Source organism: Felis catus, chromosome C2, assembly GCF_018350175.1.
Source record: "Felis catus isolate Fca126 chromosome C2, F.catus_Fca126_mat1.0, whole genome shotgun sequence".
NCBI lineage: Eukaryota > Metazoa > Chordata > Mammalia > Carnivora > Felidae > Felis > Felis catus.
The window spans coordinates 42,471,590-42,496,206 of record NC_058376.1 but is presented as its reverse complement, the minus strand read 5'-3'; the positions used below and the strand labels follow the sequence as shown (position 1 = coordinate 42,496,206).

General features: G+C 35.5%; 1 protein-coding gene across 2 annotated transcripts in view; it reads left to right on the top strand.

The window, feature by feature from the left end:
- The window catches only part of PROS1 (protein S), a 69,624-nt gene that overhangs the window by 17,548 nt on the left and 27,459 nt on the right, over positions 1-24,617 (top strand). For both annotated transcript variants that reach the window (XM_011285987.4, XM_023238875.2), the window contains exons 2-7: positions 4,939-5,096; positions 7,825-7,849; positions 16,160-16,246; positions 18,989-19,111; positions 19,211-19,342; positions 22,996-23,121. In XM_011285987.4, coding sequence (XP_011284289.3) covers positions 4,939-5,096; positions 7,825-7,849; positions 16,160-16,246; positions 18,989-19,111; positions 19,211-19,342; positions 22,996-23,121 — 651 coding nt within the window. The remainder of the gene's footprint in view (positions 1-4,938; positions 5,097-7,824; positions 7,850-16,159; positions 16,247-18,988; positions 19,112-19,210; positions 19,343-22,995; positions 23,122-24,617) is intronic.

Genomic DNA, 24,617 nt, shown 5'->3' with positions numbered 1-24,617 from the left:
GTCAGTTGAGCGTCCGACTCTTGATCTCAGCTCAGGTCATGATTTCATGGTCATGAGTTTGAGCCTTACATTGGGCTTTGTGATGGGTATGAAGCCTGCCTTAAAAAAAAAAATCTATCTTTTGGTTTTTCATAGTCCCTGCAACCTTCATATTTTAAAATATCCTTCCTCAATTAGAAATATTCTGTGGGAGAAATCTTTATGGAAAAAAATGAAACATTTTACATTTGATTATCATGTGATTATTTTAAATACAATTGGTAATATCTGGGCATATGTTTTCCCATCATTATTAACTAACAGTTCTTCTATATTACATGCAGTTCTATGTTTCTCAGGCTTTGACTAATGAAAACATGCCATTTCAACAGTTGGCACATATGAGGCACAGTTATATCTCAGAGTATTGTCTAGTTGTTCTATTTGTACATTGAAAGCAATTTTCCCCTGCTTCATCCCAGACTGAAGCAGAAACAAGGATTCAAACACTCTGCCAACCCAAATTCTACCAGAGATTCTCAGACACATTTTCTAGGGTAGTTTTTCATTCTTGGGATGCCAGATAAGTAGATCCTGGGGAAAAGAGAGACAGAAAGCAGAACTAAAAAAAGATGAGCTTTCGGAAGGAGGGATATGAGAACCAGCTTTGCGAAGGACAAGAGAACAGAATGGAGAAGATTCAGAGGATGGACTTTCCTAAAGCATGAACCTTCTTCATCTCCCTTGTCTGAAACCTCACTCACATCTGACTGATCAGTTTTGGGCAAATTGCGGATCTGTGGTCCTCACCCCCTGAACAGATGGTAGCAAGTTTGAAAACTTAAGTGGGAAAAGGGCCTGAGGAAAGTACCTCCCTGTGACCGTGGTGGAACTGAATTGAACACTGGGAAATTCTCCTGTGAGCAGAGGCAATGCTAATACTTATTATTAATAATGCTTAATTATTAATAAGGATAATGCTTATCCTTGTTACAGGTGCTTTGATGAAGTACCAATAACAATAAATTACTTTTTTGGAGATAAGACAATCAAATTTTGTGCTCAAAAAAAAAAGATTTGCCCCCACAGAAAGAGGAACATTTGAAGGCTGTTAAGCAATGTCAAGAAAGAATTCCAGTTAATGTTTGAACAATGGTTATGTTATTGACGTAGTTGTTGAACCTGCTATGGACACTGTTTGAAGAAGGGAGGACTCAGATAAGTTAAAAATGTGAATAGTTCCATCATTCTTCTAACTTGAAAGACTCTTAACTGAACCTAATAACCTGAAATTTTGAATCTGAATGTAACACATTTCAAGCAGCAAAGTTGAGTTTTAACAAAGGCTTACTTGAAATACTTCTTGACCCAAAGAAGTGAAACAAATGACTAGCCACAGTGTAGTAATGCAAAAGGAGAACATGTTTTGGAGGCAGGCTTGGCTCTGTGATCAGCTGTGTGAACTTGGTGAGATGAACTCAGCTTCCCTGAGTTGTAGTTTGTTCATGTATAAAATGGGACAATTACTGTCTACTTAGAACAGTTGTGATTAGTATTGAAGGAGATCATTTAAAAACAGCATACATATGCTTATATACCATGACTATTCTGATAAATAATGGAACTTTTTAATAATGGAGTAGTTCAGCAGGGTGGATGCTTTTAGGTGGATAGACAGAGGCATCTGGTTAAAGCACTTCTAACGCACATATTTTTCTCATCCTACAGTTCTGTAGTTTTTAATTCGGATCTGTAATGTCATGTTTATATTTTTTTGAGAAGGAATAGCAGACTTCTTTGAAAGCACACTTGTTAAATGGATGGGTTTATTTTCTAAAGGGCAGTAAATGTCTTATTGAAGATATCAAACTTGTCCATGCCACAGTCACATAATTTCTTTTTTTTTTTTTTTTAGATCAAGTACATTGTGGTCATTTAGTGGCAGAATATACAGAGGAAAGAGCACTTTATTAGAAGGATGGGTATATTTGAATCCCTGTCCCATTAGACCACATCCTAACTCTATGACTTTGGGCTAAATCATGAAGCCTCTCTCAGCTTAAGTTTAAGTAACTCAAGGAAAGTGGGGATGATAATTCTACACTCTAGTTTATTTCATTATTTATGTGAGGATCAAAATGAAATAATATACACATTGAAAATTATTAAGTACCATGACAATTTAAAGCATTATTGGTTTGAACCTAGATGAAATAAAACATAAACATTCAAATCTAGACAAAATTAGTTATTTATTGTTAGCTTCATTATCCTTTAGGACGGAGGTGTTAATAATTTTCCTTTTTAGTATTCCTCTAATCAATGGAGAAAACGAACCCTCTGTTTTTTTGAGAAGCAGCAAATAGTAATGGATAGTCACAGGTCTGGACATTGGCATCTAAGTCCTAATTTTGCTATTATAACTTAGGGTAACTATCTTGCATGCTCTTTATGTGAGTTTCATCATCTCTGAAATAATGGAGGCTTTTTTGTTTCCTTCTACTTGTATAAACTTACGTAAGCATTCCTTTAAATGTCTACCTTAGTTCTCTCTGGACACTTGAAAGCTTTCCCTTTCACAAATATGAATATAGTCTGTGTTATCAACCCTGTTCTGTGTCCTGTAGCAGGGTCCCTTGCAGGGGACCAGATATTCTTAGATACCAATATTAAGATCTAAAGTCCAAAACTTAACATTCCATAAGGAAGAAATACCAAAGAGTGATGTTTATGGTTAGTTTCCTAAGTGCATTTGACCTTGATTTTTTGGTTACTTAATCACTGTCTTTATCTTTCAAAAATTATGCTCTTGCTTTCCCCAGAAAAACTTACGTATTTGCTTTGAAGTTCAAAAGGGACATGTTTTTGCTATATTTATTACAAAGTAGCATCCTTAAGACTATTTCAAATAAATGAAATAATTGGCCATGTCAGACTCTTTCATTGTGGATAGTAGCACACTTGAGAGGTAATGTGCTCACAGAAACCCATCTGTTAGACACATACAGCCTTGATTTAATCTTGATCTTAATGAACACTGATAAAAATGGTAAAACATAGAGCTAAAAATGTAACCCAGACACTTTATTTATTTAATCATCACATTTTAACATCTGTTTTGGCAAGTAGGAGAAATAGTAACGTTACTTCCTTCCCTCTTGAAAGATTTTTGATTAATTAGTTCTTTTGCTTTTTTTCTTCCTTCTATTGTCATCTGTTGTGTGTGCCTTATTTACCAGATAATAAGATAATAAGAGAAAAACAAAATTATCTATTTATATTACTTGCTTATCTTAATGAAAGAACCATTTGTGGTTAAAATCAAGATTAAAAAATTATTTGTAGATTTTATTTTTGGTTTAAAAAATTTGTACTATAAAACAATGTTCTGTTTACATACTAAAGCAATGACACCAAAGCTTCATACTGTCTTTTTTTTTTCCAAATATAATTGCAATCAGTAGTTTGTCTTCTCAAACTCTTTTCTATGAATTTGTCCACATGATACTTACATATCTACAAGTATGGCTAATATATATATCAGGTTATGCTATAGGTGTGGCATTCCACAATTTTCATTTTTAATTTTTTTAATGTTTATTTTTGAGAGAGAGAGCAAGCTGGGGAGGAACAGAGAGAGGGAGACACAGAATCTGAGGCAGGGCACGGGGCTCCAACTCACAAACTGGGAGATCATGACCTGAGCTGAACTTAACCAACTGAGCCACCTAGGCATCCCAGACAATTTTCATTAAATTTTTTTTTAATATTTATTTTTGAGGGGCGCCTGGGTGGCTCAGTCGGTTAAGCGGCTGACTTTGGCTCAGGTCATGATCTCGCGTCTGTGAGTTGGAGCCCTGTGTCGGGCTCTGTGCTGACAGCTCAGAGCCTGGAGCCTGTTTCGGATTCTGTGTCTCCCTCTCTCTGACCCTCCCCCATTCATGCTCTGTCTCTCTCTGTCTCAAAAATAAATAAACGTTAAAAAAAATATTTATTTTTGAGAGAGAGAGTCAGAAAATGAGCAGGGGAGGGGCAGAGAGAGAGGGAGACACAGAATCCGAAGCAGGCTCCAGGCTCTGAGCTGTCAGCACAGAGCCCAGTGCAGGGCTCGAACTCACAAATGGTGAGTTCATGACCTGAGCCGAAGTCGGACACTTAACTGACTGAGCCACCAAATGAGCACACATTCTCATTATTCATTGTCTTAATGCTGTTGTTATTGTTTTAGTTTGCAAAAGTTGTCTATACATTCTATAATGTGTGATTTTTTTCCATTCTATATCATGAAATATTTTCCTCTAGTCTGTCGCTTGATGTTGAACTTTGTTTTGTTACTTTTGTTGTTGTTTTTCAGTTGTTTAAAATTTGTTATGTAGTCGATATTACCAAATTTTTTTCCCTTTGCCTTCTGTATTTTGTGCTTTGTATAAGGTCTTCCTTGTTTCAAAGATTCCTATTTTCCTTTGTATGAATAAATCAAGTGTTTTAGCCCATCAGGTATCTTTCAAATAGCTGAATAGACCGTACTCCTGCATTTCTCTATCTTTACAGAGATCATGTGGTTTTCCATTAAAATTGAGAAGGTTTGTTACTCCAGCTTTAAAGATGTGTGGTTGTAACTTTTGATATAGACATTTCAGCATGATGCTTTTTCCAGTATGGTCATAATAAAGTGAACAGTAAATATTGTCTGGTATGTTTGACCTTGTGTGTGAACTTGAATGATTTGTGTGGATCATTCTACAAGTGCTATAGTTTGCACACCAAACCCGCTCTTTGAATTGTTAACCAAAGTGCTTATGTACCTGCATTTTTTCTTCTCAGTTCACCTATACTGAGTTTAAATGTTATGCAATTCACAATCAGACAATGATTTTAATTCTCACTGTTTAATAAAATATTTTAAGTGGAGAAATGAAAGACTTACTCCCCCCCCCCCCAACTTGTTTTTTCCTTCAGTTTTGTCAAAGCAGCATGCTTCACAAGTCCTGATTAGGAAACGCCGTGCAAATTCTATGTTTGAAGAAACAAAAAAGGGTAATCTGGAACGAGAATGTATTGAAGAACTGTGCAATAAGGAAGAAGCCAGGGAGATCTTTGAAAATAACCCAGAAACGGTAAGAATTCATGAAAGCTAATAAGTTAGCATACTAGCCATACAGTGAAAGACTGAACATTTCCAGCTTGAATCCGCGTTCCCTTGTGTTCCTTTACAAAGTTAATTGTGTATATCGCCTTCCACGTGTAACCACTGAAGCACTTCAGTAGGGAGTACCTTCAAAGGAAAGTGGGCTTTGTTAGGGAGACACTGCTGCCATAGCCATGTGCTCTGACCAAACTATGATTTCCTCATACTTCAGAGTCAGCAATAGTTTTGACCTCATGGTTTATAAATACTTTCTCCCAACCAGAATTTGGTGGTATTGGGTAGATGGGGAAGAAGGTGTCTCAAGTGGTGTGTGTGTGTGTGTGTGTGTGTGTGTGACTGCATTATCACTATACTTCATTAAATCTCTCCATTGGCATTTTTTACCAGGCTTTAGAAAACAAGGCCCTCTGATCCAGAGTTTGGTACATAATTGGTACCCAGTGAATACTTACTGAAGAATTCATGACTGTATTATATTCCCTGAGTAGAATCTTTAACAAAGATCCTTGGGATGTTTCCTGAGTCCACCTAATATGATCAGTAATTCCTGGGGTTAGAATATATATATTTAGTGTCTACATTTTTCCAAGTTAGTCTCGAAGAATTTAATCATAAAGACCACTAAATATCATACAGAAATATGGAGCCCTCGACCTGATCTGTAGTCCCCCAGTTTCCCTGGGGGAGGGTGTTTGCTAATATGCCTGTGGAAAACAGGATTATAAACAGTGCCTCTAAAAGTTAGGATGAGGATGACTGTGAGAATTCAAATCTGATACCTCTCAGGGTTACCTCAGATACTTTTCCTGAGATGAACTATATAACCAACATGAAATGAGGGAGAAGACATATACAAAGTATCTCCTTCAGCTTGGCAGTGGCTTCTGGGACCGTGACACTAGATGAGAGAGGATGAATAGGAACATTTGTCTGTATTAGAGAACTTGTCCAAGACAGTAACAGCTTGTGTTCTCCACAGTTCCTCTTTAATCCTTTTACCTCTACATATTCTAACAGGTTCAAAGACATTTTTTTCCCCAAGATATCCAAGGAATCGTTTGTAATATTCTCCAGGATTAAGTCAACACGTTTGTCTCTCAGTTTTGTTGCTTTGTGTGGGTAAGCAATTGACAAGGCAACAAAATTTTATTTCACACAGTATAGCAGACCAGTACTCTTGTTGTGTGGGGTGTAAAATATTATATTGTTTATTATAGAAATTTAAATACCATAGTATGTATTTATATACTATACTATACACTATACTGTAATATACTATACTATAACATATATATATACACACACACATATATGTGGTATATATAGTATACCTCCCGAGACTTCAACAGTTATTAGCAATCAGCCATTCTTGTTTTGCCTGTTCTCTACCCCACCCAGTCTAATTTTTGTTTTGTTTTGCTGGATTGCTTAAGGCAAGCCTGCATCCCTGAGATATTATATTATTACATTGCCCATAAATACTTGAGTACATATGTCTAATGCCATAGATATGTTCTGGTAGCTTAGCCTCTGAATAGCAAATGGAGAGTGAGGCAGAAGACCATAGTGGAGAAGATGGAAAGTAGTGGCGAAGGGAACCTCATTTATGTGCTTCCTCTCCTCCACTTTCTGACATTGGCCTCATATATGAAAGCGAAAGATGACAGAGAGAGTAATGAAGAAAAGGGAGAAAGGAAAAAACATTTGTGACTGCTTCTCATTTTCTATCCCACCCCAGCCTCTCCCTGTCCATGCTGTAATAGTCCGCACTCCCAGTATCCACCCTATTGCTCACCTCTTCACTGCCACTAATATCTTCCTTTCCCCTCACATCATCTCTCTTTGAACCCATTCGTCGTTGCTTGTCCTCTTGGCTTTTGTTCTGTAGAGGAAAACACCACTGTTGGAATCACTTGGTGGGAGATCCCATCCTTATAAACTAGTAGGTAAGTGTTGTGTAGGTGTATATGTGAGAGGAGGCAAGAGTGAAGACTTTGACTCTATACTGGACCAGGTATGTTCCTTACTAGAGTATGTTTTTCTGTTGAAGCACTGGTTTTTTGTGTTACTAATGTTACATATTAGATATATTGTGGCTTAAGATGGCTTTGGGGAACCAGCCTAGAAATGTTACCTGCAGAAATCATTTTTAACATTTTTCTCCATTTGGTAAAGTACATTCCTTAGCCCAAATTACCGATTTACAGACAAGCTTTCGGTACGTAACCAATTTGTAAGTAAGGGATTACATGTACAGAAGATGCTGAAAGATAATGTTCACTTTAATTAATTTCAAATTATGGCACTGTTATTCAGCATTAAATCTGGTGTGTGTCATCAGCATGACATGAAATGTGTCACCTGGGTATCTGATCATTATGGAAAAATTAAAGGAGTTACAAATAGAGGGCATATGTTATATTTAACATCTTCAATAGAGCCTGTTTTCAGATTAGAAGCTTTTGTGACATGATTTTATTGATCAATATTGAGTTAAGCTAAGCATCTTATTGACTTAATGTTATTAGTTACCTACTCTTGCTATATTTTACTATAGCAAAAATGTAACGTGGAAGTGATACTTATATGTAATATATTTGCATCATTAATACAAAACACATGATAAAATTGAGTTTTAACTGTATAGTGAAATTTAGGCTTGCTAAGATATATTTTTCTCTTTTCTTTCTTCCTAGGATTATTTTTATCCAAAATACTTAGGTAAGTTCAAAGAATCTTAATCATATAATCTTAGAAATGGAAAGGAAGTTCGATTTGATCAAGTCCAATCTTCCATCCATATATTCCATCCAATATAATTTAATTTGCCTTGGGAGTAATATCTCATTTTATATTCAGTTTTGCTGTCCTTTTATTTAAAGACATGTAGAAAAATTTGAAATGGTTCTTTAATTACCATGTGGCATTTTGACTTTTAGCATTTTTCATTCTCATATCTTTCTTATAAAGGTCTGTGAGCTGTTGATAAATTATATTTATATATCAGGACACTCTTTATAAGCATGTGAATTTTCATGGATTACCTTTCAAAAATTTTTATTTAATGTTTATTTATTTTGAGAGAGAGAGAGAGACAGAGCGTGAGCAGGGGACAGGGAGAGAGAGAGGGAGACACAGGATCCGAAGCAAGCTCCAGGCTCTGAGCTGTCAGCACAGAGCCCAACGTGGGGCTTGAACTCACGAACCGCAAGATCATGACCTGAGCCAAATTTGGCGCTTCACCAACTGAGCCACCCAGACACCCTGGATTATCTTTTTAAAATTGATACATAATTAACATACATACATATAATGTTGGATTAGTTTCAGGTATACAACATAATATTTAATATGTGTATGTATATATTGCAAAATGATTACCCAGTAAGTCTAGTTAACATCCATCACCACACATAGTAAATTTTTTTTCTTGTGATTAGAACTTTTAAGATCCACTTTCTTAGCAACTTTCAAATATTATTAACTGTAGTCACCATCCTATACATTATACTCTAGGGCTTGTTTACTTTGTAACTGGAGCTTATAGATTATCTCTTAATGAAAGGAAAGATCTCTATACTCCCCAGAGCTTATGACAGAAATCATCATAATTAAAATAGTTATAGAAATCATTACTAGTATCTCTCTTTGAAACATCATTTCACTATTCCCTGAAGTATCCCTACCCATGTTTTGCCTTTGGATACCATTCTGGATTCTCAAGGAGGGAGGTGGTATTTCTACACCCAAATAGATTAGATGGTTTCAACTCAATAGACATGAAAGATAACAAGGCTCCAGTTTGCTTTAAGCAAATGTTGAGATATATTAATATTACTTGGGAAAGTTGTCAATATTTCCAAACAATAAAAGTAGACTATAATTTGCAAATCTGCAAAAATCCCCTTTTTCTGATGGAATTCTCTGTAGGTCCAACCTACACAGGCATGCTCTCCCTCCTCCTTTAGGCTCAGAATATTCACCATTTGTACCTCTTTCCACCCAGCTCTTATCCAAGCCAATTTGAGGGTTCAAGCACTGCAGAAATGAAAAATCTTCCTTGGAGAAAGAATAGTAGAAATGTGATCTTATACGCATTAATAACTATGCAGCTTAGAGTTATTAATATAATGTTGCAAATAACTCTTTCTGTTAAATGCATTCATTTCTCTTGAAGTTAGACAGTTTCATTATAGTTTAGGGCTTTACTTTTTGTTTGCTTTTGTTTTGCTTCTGAAGTTTCAGAGACCATCTTTAGATGGTCTTTAGATTTATACGTTTCCCCTTTTCCTAGGAAAATTTATACTGAAATGATGGTATGTTCTTATATTTTCCCTTCAGGACAATTAGCAAGAGAAGAGCCCAAGACTACTGGGTAGAACACCCTTTTAGAACCACGTGCCCTTTTTCATAATTCCTGAAGTGGTTACTCTTACATGTTTTGTATCCATGACGGTCTGAATTCTTACTTATGTGGCATATCCTGAGCCAAGGAGACTTAACTGCAATATACTCCATCTCATTTTACCTGTGTTAACGGTTGTAAGACATCAGTTCAGTGGTATCTCTTAGATCTTCATGGCATGACCCATTTGAACCCATGTTGTGTGGGCTGCGGGGTGTTTTCCAGCTGACTTATTATAATTTCTTTCTATAATTTCCAATCTAATACGTATCTACTGCAAGATCTTAAAATTACTTTACCTCAAGGAGCCCGAGTTTTCTCAGTGGTCAGATGGATAACAGCAATTTACCAATACGTTTCTAGCAAGAAATAACATGAGATGATGTTTTGAAAGTACATCGAGGAATATGTTATGCTAGTCCTTTTTAGTTTTCTTCCTTGACTCCCCCTCTATTCCCATTTTATTTTTTTCCTTCCCTTTTCTAGCTGCTGATAACAAACTTAAACAGTTTCCTTCAAATTTGGAAAGAGGACACTATAAAAACTGTGTAGTAATATTACTCATGTCTATAGATGTGAAAATGCAGCAAGGTTCTCTAAAATCTTTAGCTGCCGTATCTTAAAGAGCAATGGGGTATAGATACACATCCATGAAAAAGTTCTCTTCTCTTGTAAAGTTACACATGTAAAGTTACTCACTTTCTAAAACAAAAACTAAATGTTTATACAGTTAAAATGGAGAAAAATTAGAATATCAAGGCTGCTTCAGCTACTCAATTTTAGGTAGGAATTTACATATTTTATTTAAAAACAAAAGATACTATTTGGCTATGAAAAATTAAAAGCTTAAAAAATAGTATTAATTCTTGTTTCTTAGGTTTATGTAATGTAGCTGTGTTTCTGCAGATATCAGTACTCTAGAAGCACAGACCTTTGATCACAGAGTATATTTGGATGAAGATAAATAACATTTTAATACAGTATTATGTATTCTGGGGAAATGCCTTTAATAAAATACTTTGCTTTTTTTCTCCTTTTATGCTTCTCAACTTCCTCTTTTCTGGCTCGACTCAACTTTTTCTTCTCTTTGCTTATCTTATGTGGCAGCTTGGTAGAAAAAACAAGTGCAAACAAAGGAAAAAAAAATGAAAACACAAGATGTGGGCTCTATTCCTAGGTCTAAAAATTTCTACTGTGTCAGGTTAAGCAAGTTATTTAGCTTTTCAGGTTCTGCATTTAAATGTACACCATAATTATATTTTCTAACTTTGGACCTATTGGGAATAACAAATAAGTATATGTATGCAGATAGGTTCTTTACTGCATGGAACTGTCTTGAAATGTAAAGTATTATTATTTAACCAACTCATAATATAAAAAATATATACTTTTTATTATGTTTTATTTTTTGATTCATATTTTATATTTGGGTCTTTAGTTATTATATAGGCATATGCAATGAATCCCACTGCTGAAAACAGAAAAGAAATGCTCTACCTAACTTAAACCTTTCTGTCATTTGATTATGTGCATTCTAGAGGCCAATGGCCCTAATTGGAAACAAACAAACAAACAAACAAAAACTTTGTAATCCTGTCTTTGGTAAATCTAACATAATTTTACTAATTATCATAGCTCATTCAGAAAACTTGCAGCAAGATAAGGACACCTAAGAAATTAGACCACTAATACTAACACAGTGGGCAGTGTTTAGATTTAGAGGTTCAGAGGCTTAGAAAGTGGTTCAATTTATCCACATATCCTATGTGCTGCACTGGAAACATAGAATTTGGTCAGAAATTCTCTGGGGCTTCATTATACAAACATAAGTTTTTGAGTTGTGTTCTTTCCTTAGAAAATAGAATAAATAACTCTACCATTTATATGAGCCTTTAAAATATCACCTGATAGAATGGATGATTTTATTAATGGGAGAGAAAATTTTTGGAAAAATGCTAATTCTGAGCCTAAATATAAACGTTAGAAATAAGTTTTAGTTATTTAGTTCTTGCCAAGTTGGTGACCTAGCCCAAACTGCTGACTCCTTCTCTTAAAATCATCTCAGGAGAAACATTGGCATTCCAGGCCCTAATGATAACAACATAAAATGAAAAACAACAAGAAATGTGAGGAATCCATGGGTAAGCTGAAGTCTGGATTTACCTAGTGTGTGTGGGGACTGGGTGGTGACCTCTGAAGCAGCAGTGAAAAAACACATTGGAGAATTTACAAGATGACCTAAACATACAAATCAAGAAAAATTCTTAAATTTGACACTGAATAGCAAAAAATAATAACAAAAATAGACATGGAAATAAGTTAAAAGGAAAACAAAACAAAAGAGAACATTCACAAAAGCAAAACTGCATTTGGTGCAAAGGTTATTAAGTTAGCCTGATCTTTAGCAAGAATAATTAAGGAAAAAAGAAAAAGAAGGAAAGAGGAAATGCCAAAATAGAAGGTGTAGGATAAAAAGAAGAAATACTAGAAGTCCAACATTGATTGAATTTATAATGGTAAAATAAAGAGTATCATAAAATAAAATATAATCACAAAATGATACAAACAGCTATACCAAAATATATTTGAAAACTTGATAAAATGGATACATTCCTAGAAAAGTAGGAAACATCTATAATTTTACATGAAGATATAGATAACTTGGTTATAAATAACTAGTGAAAAAGTAAAACCTCAACCAAAGCCCTCTTCCGGATTTCCTAGATCTAGATGTTTTAGAGATGACTTCTTCCATATTAAAAAAAAAAAAAAGTTAAATTTTCTCTTATAAAATTGCCCTAGAAGAGAGAATAAGATTCTATGCTGTGAGCTTATTCAGAAAGGCTGGTATAATCTTGATTCCAAAGTCAGGTAAGGGGTGCCTGGGTGGCTCAGTCAATTAAGCGTCTCAGGTCATGATCTTCGGCTCAGGTCAAGATCTCATTGTTGGTGGGTTCAAGCCCCACACTGGACTCTGCTGACAGCTGGGAGCCTGGAGACTGCTTCGGATTCCGTCTCCCTCGCTCTCTGCCCCTCCCCCACTCATGCTCTGTCTCTCTCTTTCAAAATTAAATAAAAATTTTAAAAAGTCAAAATCAGGTAAGACCAACACAAGAAAATAATATGATATCCAATCTATCTAAAATGTATCAAAGAGAGTATATCATAATAAATTAGGTTTATTCCAGAAATTTAAGAGTGGTTTAACATCAGAAAATCTATCAATGTAATTATCCATGTAAATAGTATATTATTACTTCAGTTCATACAGAAAAAGCAGTTGATAAAATTCAGAGCTTAATTATAAAACCTTTTTGCAAACTATAATTTTAAGGGAACTTTCTGAACTTGGTGAGGGTTATACAGAATAACCATATAATTTACAAATTTTGATACTTTTGTCCAGGACCAATACTACCCAGTACTAGGACTGTTCTGGGAAAATTGCCATGTATGGTCACTTTAATGATATACACACCACTGGAGAGAAAAAAAGAAGGAAAGAAAGAAAAAGAGGACGGGAAAAAAGGAAGAAAGAAGGAAGGAAAAACTCAAAATCTGCAGTAATTATACTTACTGGATAAAGTTTAGATATAGTCTATGGTTGAGGACAAGAAGAGAAGCACTGGAAGTTATAGCCAATGAAATAAGGAAAGAAAAATAAATAGGAACTGTATAGCTCATGGGCAAAGTATATACCTAGCATTAATTATAACTGATACAATGATATGCCTAGAAATAAAAATGATCCTTAGACAATATATTACAACACATAGGAGATTTTTAGATAGCTCTAAGACTAGCCTATAAAAATCAGTAGTAGTTCTTACACAAACAGTAGTCCACTAGAAAATGAAAAGATGATACCTTTTTCTATAGCTGCAAATTCTGTAAGATCTCTATAGAAAAAATTTTTAAGCTTGAATTAAGGATATAGAGGATGAACTGAAATCATGGAAAGACATTTCATGATCTTGAATTGAGTAATGCTAAAGAGAGATCAGTTAACTGCAAATTGATCTATATAGTCAAAGCAATCCCATTTAGAATTTCAGATTTTTTAAAGGAATTCAGTAAGTTCACTTTAGCATTTAAATCAGGGAATAAAAGTTCACCTATGTCTAAATAAACCTTTAAAAATATAAAAGGAGGAAGTACCTCATCAAATATTAATTCAAAGCTATAAAGAAAACCATATAATATTGTCAGAACATGTAGACTAATCAACCTAGAGAGTTCAGAGACCTATGTATATATGCCAACCTAATATCTGATAAAGATGACACCACACATCACTGTGGGTTGTTGAGAAGATGGTGTGGGGGAGAATGGCTAACTCTAACCGGAAATATAAATCTGGGTTCCTAAATACCACCAAATGTAATGGTATATTCTAGGTGGAATAAAGACAAAAATGTTAAAGACAAACCATGAAATTAAAGAAATAAATTAAAGAAATAACACAGTAGAATATCTTTGTAATATCTTTGTAATCAACAGCATGGAAAAACACCTGCAAATTCACAAACCATAAGGCAAAGCATTTGGTAAATTTGATTACAACAAAGTTAGGAACTTCTCTTGAAAGACACGTAAAAGTTTAAGAGACAGATAATAGAATGAGAGATGATATTTATAAATGTTTAAATTTCTGCACACCCACATGAACAATAAATAACTGCCAATAGAAAAATGGTTAGTAAGTAATGAAAATTTTCGGAGGAGGATACTCAAAAATTTTTTATTTCTTTATTAAATTTTTTAACGCTTGTTTATTTTTGAGAGAGAGAGAGAGAGAGAGAGAGAAAGAAAGAAAATGAGCAGGAAAGGGGTAGAGAGAGAGACACACACACAGAATCCAGAGCAGGCTTCAGGCTCTGAGCTGTCAGCATAGAGCCCGACTTGGAGCTCAAACCCACAAACTGTGAGATCATGACCTGAGCCGAAGCTGGAGGCTTAACCAACTGAGCCACCCAGGTGCCCCTCAAAAGTTTTTTAGATGACATAACGGTATGCTGCATCTCACTAGAAATCAGAAAAACAATATGCAATGTCACTTTATTACCTATTCTGGCAAAAATTAGACAGCCAAGGTATAGAAATTCTTGTGCTCTCTGGTGGGAATGCACCTCTAGAGAGTCACAAAGTACCTGCCTATCTAATGATCTCACAATTCTGGACCCCCCAGGTATCAATTTCTTATGCATATACTAATGAGACACATATGAAGATGTCCATCACAGTGCACCTGTGGAGGTGGGATGTTGGGGGCAACCTGAGTATCTTTCATTGGTAGAGGGGATTACAAAAATGGTCGTTGCTTGCCATGAAGTAATGTTTAACAAGCAATAAATTAGAAACAATAACTTCTATGCAGCAGCATGAAGTGCTCATAAAAATATAGTGCCCCCTTACCCCCTGACTTTGGATGGCCCCTGGGATTGCTTTGATCAGTACACTGTGGCAAAGGTGACAAAATGCCTCTTTCATTGGCCTGGCAGTTTCTGCTTTATTCCTCTTGGAAGTTAGCTACTACAAAAGAAGTACCACTTTAGGACCAGCCTGCTAAGAGAAACCCAACCACAGTGAGAAGCCCTGAAACATGACATGTGTATAGAGAGAAATGCCAAGGAGCCTGAGCTGTCAGCCATGTGAGTGAAAAACCATCTGGGAAGTGGATCTTCCGATCCTAGCCACCCTGGCTGACTCTTATGTGCAGCAGGGACAAACAGCCCAACCAAACCCTTTCTAAATATTTGACCTAAAATTTAATCTAAAATGGAGTTGTTATTTAAGCTTCTGATTTTGGGGGTTGTTAGTCAGCAAAAGATAATAAAAATACCACTTTTTTAGTAAGTTGTGATTAGCTGTACAATGAAGTAAGATATATACGTGTATATATACATACATATATGTTTATACAATGTTGTCTTGAGGGACTATTAAGAAATGTTATGTTGTTGAGACTAAATGACTCCTAGTTAATTTAAAGTATATAAGTAAGTATTTTACTTTATTTTTTAAGTATATAAGTATTTTATCTGTTATTTCAGCTGTTATTGCTGCCAGATTGCTCTAATTTCCCAGAGTTGTAGTGAGGAATAACATGAATGAAGTAAACCTACTTTGTAATACTGAGGCATTACACAAATATTATTATATTAATCTATATGCAACACTAGGAAAAGTAGAAGTTGCCTACAGTGACCAGAAACACTAAGTTAGTCTATTGATTTAATTATAGATGCTTTTAAATCAGGCTCTGATCTACAGACTTGAGGGTAACTTTAGCTCTCTGCTGCAGAATGAAGAACATAGACTTATTTGCGAATAAATTTTTTTGTTAACCTAAGATCGTTTCACTTCTTGCTTTAAGGTTATTCTCTGAGAAGAAGCTTCCATAAGCCTGTCTTTCCTTATTGTCATCTGTATGTATTGTCATCTTGCTTATAGATACTTAATTTTTCAAAAAGGTGGATGGAAACATTTAGGGCTCACGTTTTGAATGCTGAATCCTATAAATCCACAGGAACATAAATATTCTATCACTTTGGATAATTTCTACTTCCACCATGATTTCAGATGAGGTAAATGTGTCTACTCTAAGATTACATTTGTGTTTCCAGATTGTCTTGGCTCTTTCCGAGCTGGACTGTTCACTGCTGCACGTCAGTCAACCGACGCCTACCCTGATCTAAGGAGCTGTGTCACTGGTAAGCACCGCTGTCGTCCATTTGAGTAACGAAACAAAACAAAATAAAAATCTGCAAGTAAATACACCATGGAAATATAACTGATGTTTAAAATCAACGAATGAGCCCTACGAGACTTGTTATGCCCAGCAAGGAGATATTTTTGACATCATTTGGAAAAGTGTTTTTTCAAATGCATATGCTGTTCTTTTACTCAAAATAAATATTCCACCTAAGGTTTAAATTGAACAGTGTTCCTTGTTTACTAAGCTTTAGGTCATTGACTTCAGAATTTTATTCCCAAACAGTTTTATTTTGGATGTTGTTGCATAATCATGTAGTATGACCAAATGTTACGGTTGATTGATAGGTCAAAGTGGAGCCATGTTTATTCTTCTAACTTTTGGCATCAGTAACATAAATGTGAAAACTGTTTGAATATCAAATTAGCCTTCTCCCCCTAAAGTTCACATAGGGCGTAGTGATAATTCTGGTAGATTATTTGTCTCTCATCACCCATTTTCCCAATTGAGAGTCAAAGAGACAAAGGTGAAATTGCAAGGTGTAAATTGGGATGTTTATCTAGTGAACATTGTACATATAGCATCGGCATTATCTAAATATTCATTTATCTGCATTTTCTCTAATTTTAAGTTGGTTTTAATTACACAGGTAAAACAGTTTGCTGAACAAACATATTTAATTCATACTTTATTTATTTATTTTAAAGTTTATTTTTTGAGAAAGTGTGAGTGGGGGAGTGGCAGAGAGAGAGAGAGAAAGCCCTGGTGGGGGAGGGGCAAAGAGAGAGAATCCCAGTCAGGCTCCAAGCTGGTAGTGTGGGGCTGATGTGGGGCTCAAATTCATGTACTGTGAGATCATGACCTGAGCCTAAGTTGGATGCTTAATCGACTGAGCCACCTAGGCACCCCTACTTTATTTATTTATTTATTTATTTATTTAATTTAAAAAAATTTTTTTAACGTTTATTTATTGTTAAGAGACAGAAGTAGAGCATAAGCATGAGAGGGGCAGAGAGAGAGGGAGACACAGAATCCAAAGCAGGCTGCAGGCTCTGAGCTGTCAGTACACAGCCAGAGGTGGGGCTCGAACTCACATACTGTGAGATCATGACCTGAGCTGAAGTCAGACGCTTAACTGACTGAGCTACCCCAGGCATCCATACTTTATTTATTTTTAATTTACCAAAATATATGAAAATAATTTGATAACTTGCTAATTAGCTTGTTTTCTATCATTGTAACTAATACCTATTTTATTACTACTTTTCAAAAAACTTGATGATTTTATGAGGATGTTTGTTGAAAAATTGGGTAATTAGGTTTTGGTTAGGTTTAAAACTTTTTTTTTTTTTTTGCAAGTCACAGAAAATTCCTTAGCTAACTTAAGCAAAGGGAAATGTGTTAGAAGGATGGAAGGAACTTGCAGAGTTAACTGGGGAGGCTTGAGAAACAGATGTGGAAATGTACAGGAACCAAGGGACCATTGCAGTGTCTAGTGGAGGGAGAGAGACCACAAATTAGTAAAGAAGCAAATGGGCATATCATTTAAGATCATAATAAGGTGCTATAACATTTTATGAAGAAAACAGCCTTCCCCTGGGCATCACCAATACTCTGCTACCTGTTGTCCAGTGTCTGGAAACCACTGTTTTATGTATTTTGAGCAGGAAAATAAATCTAGTCCATGTACTTCTTCTTAGCCAAATTGGAAGTCCCAAATTCATTTTCTCTTGATACTGAGTAGTTTTATTTGTTCTGCACACATCACTGAATCATTTTAAGGATCAAATAAAATAATTTATATGAAAAATATCAAATTACAGTTAAGTACTGTCTATATTTGCAAATAAAGAAGTAGTTCCTTTCGCAAAATAATTATAAAGGTTTGTTTACTGGGGCGCCTGGGTGGCGCAGTCGGTTAAGCGTCCGACTTAGCCAGGTCACGATCTCGCGGTCCGTGAGTTCAAGCCCCGCGTCGGGCTCTGGGCTGATGGCTCAGAGCCTGGAGCCTGTTTCTGATTCTGTGTCTTCCTCTCTCTCTGCCCCTCCCCCGTTCATGCTCTGTCTCTCTCTGTCCCAAAAATAAATAAACGTTGAAAAAAAAATAAAAAAAAAAAAAAGGTTTGTTTACTGGAATCAGTTTTTTTTTTTTCCTCAGGAAGTTATGTGTTTTCTTTCTTTTTTTCCTTTTTCTTTTAATGTTTTATTTAAATTTCAGTTAGCCAACATAAAAGCAATATTAGTTTTAGGTGAGCAATATAGTGACTTAATACCTACATACAACACCCTGCGCTCATGACAATCGTAACTCCAATTCCCATCACCCATTCAACCCATCCCCCCACCCATCTTCCTTCTGGCAACCATCCGCCTCTTCTCTATAGTCAAAAGGCGGCTTCATGGTCTGCCTCTCTTTTTAAAAAAGAATGAAATCTTGCCATTTGCAGAAACGTGAACGGAGCTGAAGAGTATTATGCTGAGTGAGGTAGGTCAGTCAGAGAAAGACAGATACCATGTGACTCCATTCATATGTGGAGTTTGGAAAACAAGGCAAACAATCATAGAAGAAAAAATAAATATGGGCTCACTTTTCTATGAAAAAGTGTTACTTGAAGGAAGGGGTTGTAATATTTTTTGGTATTGATTACAGGCTTCGTGCACAGGATTTCTATTCAAGGGCATATAATTCTTTTTTTACCATGGCACGTGGTAAAATTAAATAGTTGTCTATCTCCTTCAGCCATTCCAGACCAGTGTAGTCCTCTACCATGCAATGAAGATGGATATATGAGCTGCAAAGATGGCCAAGCTACATTCACTTGCGTTTGTAAATCAGGTTGGCAAGGAGACAAGTGTGAATACGGTACGTATGGTAAACCCGCCTGGCTCGTCCGGAGTGACCTCCTGGGAAGTTCTCCAAAGGCTTTATCTCTTTGAAAACAATCTGTTCTTCCCTTCTTAGATATAAATGAATGCAAAGATCCCTCAAATGTGAATGGAGGTTGCAGTCAGATATGTGATAATACACCTGGAAGTTACCACTGTTCCTGTAAAAGTGGTTTTGTTATGCTTTCAAATAAGAAGGACTGTAAAGGTAAGTGTGGGAGCAAAGTTCCGCTACAGGAATTTCCCCCAGAAAATGCTTGGAACTCTCTGGTTCTAAGTGCTTCTAATATATATACGTTATTATCCACCTTGAAGCCTTATGATACTAGGGGACTGCCTTTTAGGTTAATGTTTATACTCATATTTTGTTATTTATAGAATTTTTCAGTGTTTTCTTATTGTATTTTATTACTGAGTATTTTATTGTTTTCTTACTGTGTGTATGTGTGTGTGTGTGTGCCTGTGCACGTTTGAATAAAGAATTTCATCAAATGGTGATAACGTGAAGTCTCAGTGCAAATCCTTGCTTACTAGAATCTTTGCAAAACCATTGTTGGTAGTTTTGTCAGACACTATAATATTATGCCCTTTATTCCAATAAGGTAGACATCTATACAAAGTATACACCATCTATACAAAGTAGTGCACCATAATCCAATCCTTCATAACCTCTTCCACTGTAGGTCATAGTTCCTTGTTAGAAATACCTTTTGCGTATCCAGTATAAACCTTTCCTCTTGCACCTTATCTCCTGTTGCAGTTTTGGGAAAGATGAAGAACTTGTTTTCTTTCTCTTTATACCTTTAAGATCTCATCTTTGGTCATAACTATTTTTTTCCTTCAGATTAAAAAAAAATTCCTGTCAGGTTATTTCAGTAAGTCATTTTACTAGTGCATTTCTTTTGTTTTTCGTTGTCTTTATGTTTCCCTTCAATTTTTACTTTTTCTTTCTGCCTATTGTCCTTTCTATTTGACTCCTTTATCTGCCATAGGTAAATATTCAAATATTTGTGCTAAGTGTGTGGATGACTAAAAATGAAATTTCCCAGCCTGGAGTTAAATTTTGCCTTTAGAAATTGGGAGCAATTTTCCCTTTCCTTCCTTCCTCCCTCCCATGCCTCCTTCCTTCCCTCCTTCCTTCCTTCCTTCCATTCTTCCTTCCTTCCTTCCTTCCTTCCTTCCTTCCTTCCTTCCTTCCTTCCTTTCTTCCTTCCTTCCTTCTTCCTTCCTCCTTCCTCCTATTCCTCTTCTTTTTGCTGTGAGGTTGAAAATTTAGTAAGTTAAAACATAAAGTATCCTTGTTCAACTTTATTCATATCTGCTTTGGGAAATCCCCAGATTGAATTCATATTCAAGACATGATCTGTCCCTCATCGTACTATAATGTTTAGTATAATTTACTATATTATTTAAAGTGCAGTTAAATGACTCTAAAGTGAACTGCATTCATTAACAATTATTCCTGAACCATTGTCCCAATGTGTGACTATACACCTTTCTCATCTGCCTATTTGAAGGTCTGTTTGAAGTTAGAAATTTAGAATACCAGTATTGTTAGAACACATTATAGAAAGCCATCATAATGCAGGAACCATATGCATTCTATAAGCAAATAATACCCATTTATACTTCTGCATCTTAGTACTTGAATGGTCTGTTCTTCTAAAGAAGTTGTAACTTATATTTTTAATTAAAAGGTATTTAATTCTTATCCATTGAGTTAATACACATGTATACAAATTATTACAAGAAGTTCTCACACATAGAATGTCCCTGATGACTAGAACATGTGTTCTGGTATACTTCATTTACGCAGTCTTTTTTTCAAATATTTTTTTCTTATTAATCTGTTTTTTTTTAATGTTTGTTTTTTGAGAGAGAGAGAGAGAGAGAGAGAGAGAGAGAGAGAGACGGAGCATGAGGTGGGAGAGGGATAGAGAGAGAAGTAGGCACAGAATCCAAAGCAGGCTCCAAGCACAGTGTCTGATACGGGGCTCGAACCCCTGGACCATAAGATCATGACCTGAGCTGAAGTCTGATGCTTAACTGACTGATCCAACCAGGCATCCTGATTTACAGTCTTTATCTGTAAACTAGGTGATAGAAGAATATGTGTATAGCTATTACAATAAGGCCTTTGCCAAGATGTGGATATGCTTGAGATCAAGTTGCCAGTAATTGTCTAAAAATGGAAGAATGAAACTTTTTATCAGACATTAGATGTCAGTGTAGAGTAATAAAATCAACGTACTATAACTTGGACTCATATGATTTAAGTAATTCTCTGCAATATGCCTGAAACCAAATAATTTTAGTCATATGTTTTTACTATTTTATTTTATTTTTAACGTTTATTTATTTTTGAGAGACCGAGCGTGAGCAGGGGAGGGGTAGAGAGAGAGATGGACACAGAATGTAAAGCAGGCTCCAGGCTCTGAGCTGTCAGCACAGAGCCCGATGCAGGGTTCGAACTCATAAACCATGAGATTATGACCTGAGCTGAAGTTGGTCGCTCAATCCACTGAGTCACCCAGGCGCCCCTACTTTCATTTAAAAATATGGATTTTATAGCTCTTTAAAAAAAATGAATATTTTATATGAGGTAATTGTAGATTTACATACAGTTGCAAGAAATTATAAAAAGAGATCCCATGTACTCTTTCCTGAGTTTCCTTTAATAGTAACATTCTACAAAACTACAGTACAATATCACACCTATGACATTGACATTGATACAGTCATGATACAGAAAAATTCCCTTACCACAGGAATTGATTCAATTATTTCTGTGCATGCTTTTTTTTTAGCTAGAGTATTATCTGAAATTTTGGTTATTAGTCTGTGAAAAAATTAAACTTTCAATTTTTTAGAGTAGAAAATATTTTTCCTATTCTGAACTTGTCTGTCTCCAGAGATTACAGATGAGAAAAGTTCACTAAAATAATTACATCTCCATTGAACTATTTCTGTCTCTTGCTTTGTTTTTCTCATAGATGTTTTTATCTAGTGACTAGCTGCAATCAATACTTTATTTCCTACTCTACCATGTAATATAATAAATGCGTCTGAAATGTCTGGATATTAATTTAGCACTAAAGTTTGTATTGGGATTTTATAAATACTTTGAGACCTTACTCAATTCCATTTAAAAAAAAATTTTTTTAACGTTTATTTATTTTTGAGACAGAGAGAGACAGAGCATGAACAGGGGAGGGTCAGAGAGAGGGAGACACAGAATCGGAAACAGGCTCCAGGCTCTGAGCTGTCAGCACAGAGCCCGACGCGGGGCTCGAACTCACGGACCGCGAGATCATGACCTGAGCTGAAGTTGGCCGCCCAACCGACTGAGCCACCCAGGCGCCCCTTCAATTCCATTTTAAATTTGAATCACTCTTGAATACTTTAGCCAACAATAATAGTATGTAGATTTAGCTACGGTATATTTCCAAAGGAAGAAGTGACTGATGAGCCACCTCTTTTTTATTTTTTATGATTGTGATAATACAGAGTGAATCTACTTTTAAGAACATACTTCAAAAACATGCATTTAGGGGTATATATTAAGAATATGGTGAATCTTTTCTCCCATTTATTCATGTAATGTAACCCGGTAGATAAGAAAATAACTACAGCCCTAAGAACATAGCAAACATCAAATTCCCTGTATGTGTGTATGAAGAACTCATATTTAGTAAACTAAAACATGGTGACAGATTTAAAATTTTGTTATTCCCAGACCACTCTCTTTTCTCATTACATATGTTAAACTAGATCCAGGAAACACAAATCAAGCATTCTTTGCTAGTATTCTCTGGTATGGGAAAAAATATATTTTTTTTAATCTCTTGGTTTCATTTATAGATGTGGATGAATGCTCAATGAAGCCAGACATTTGTGGCACAGCTGTGTGCAAGAACATTCCAGGAGACTTTGAATGTGAATGTGCTGAAGGCTACAGATATAACCCCACATTAAAGTCTTGTGAAGGTAGAGTTGTGGTGGCATCATTGTTGATGGCGCAGAGGGTGGGTTTGAGTCCTGCTTTCCTATTAGAAGCACTGGTTCTGTTTGAAATCAGCAATCAGATGTTCTACGATGGCAAGCTCCGTGATGTAGCTTGGTCGGTTTGGGGGTCATTGGCTTCCTTCCAGAATAACAGTACGTAAGACACATGGTCTTTAGGTCTGGGGTTGTGCAGTCTGTTTGCCTTCAAAGCTGTGTATGAATTGGAGATCTCCCGTGGATGATAAAAATACGTTCACATCATTTAAATAATATTCAAAGATGAAAAGCATTTCAACCTGGAAGGAAAAACATAAGCAAATGAAAGATAAGTTGAAAAATCACACGGGTGTTACATGGATGGTTAGAAACCTTCAGGTGTATGCCAAGCTTTTGGATGATTTTCTGTGCGCGTATTATTATGTCATTTATTCTCAAATAGGAAATGACGTAGTTCTGTGATAATTAAATACGTGTAAAAGAAAAATCTCATCATAATTAAATAACTGAGCTCTAGAAATTTGAGAAGTATTGATTAGTACTGTCAGCACCTGCGCATTTGGGAGAGCCCTTTGGACTCATTACTTCATTTGGCTGAAGGCGCGCTGCCAGGTGTGCCCCAGAGGCTTAGATATTTGGGGGATTTTTTTTTTATTATGGATATATGCAAATAGACTCATATCCTCCTTTAAATTTTGTAAAATTTCAAAATAAACTTAATATCATAATTAAAACTAATCAAATCAATAGTGATTTTTCATAGTGGAGATATATATACATGTATATATATATGTATACATGATATAAGATACCCTTTTAACCATTTTTAAGGGTACAATTCAGTGGCATTAATTGCTTCTACATGGTTATGGAGCCATCAAGGCTATCTGTTTCCAAAACTTTTCATCATCCCAAACAGAACTCTGTAACCATTAAGCAATAAGTTTCCCCTCCTTCCTCTCCTAAACTCTAATCTACCTTCCGTCTCTATCTACTTTTTGGGAGATAACCTTTAATCTAATTCCTCTCTATATTAATTTGCCTAAATCAATAGTAATTCCAGAATAGGTTTTTTTTTTTCTCAAATATATGTGCTTCTCTTGATATTTTGATGTTTTACCTCCCATACACTCATCAAAAATTATGCCCTCCACATACCATCTCTCTTCTCCCACGACTCCAGATAGAAATTACTGTGGTGATATTCAGATTTATTATTAGCCAACTTCATTGTGTATATTTTAGTTTTATTCAAGAATGACAGATTTTTTTTTTTTTTAAAAAGATACATGTGTGGTACCTATGTACAATATTCAGAGTACTTTATATGTCATTTATTTTTTTTTGTAAATCGTTTATTACTTTGGATTTGGCAATAGGTTCTTTTTTTTAATGTTTATTTATTTTTGAGAGAGAGAGAGAGAGAGAGAGCGAGCACAAGCAGGGAAGGGGCAGAGAGGGAGAGAGGGAGACACAAAATC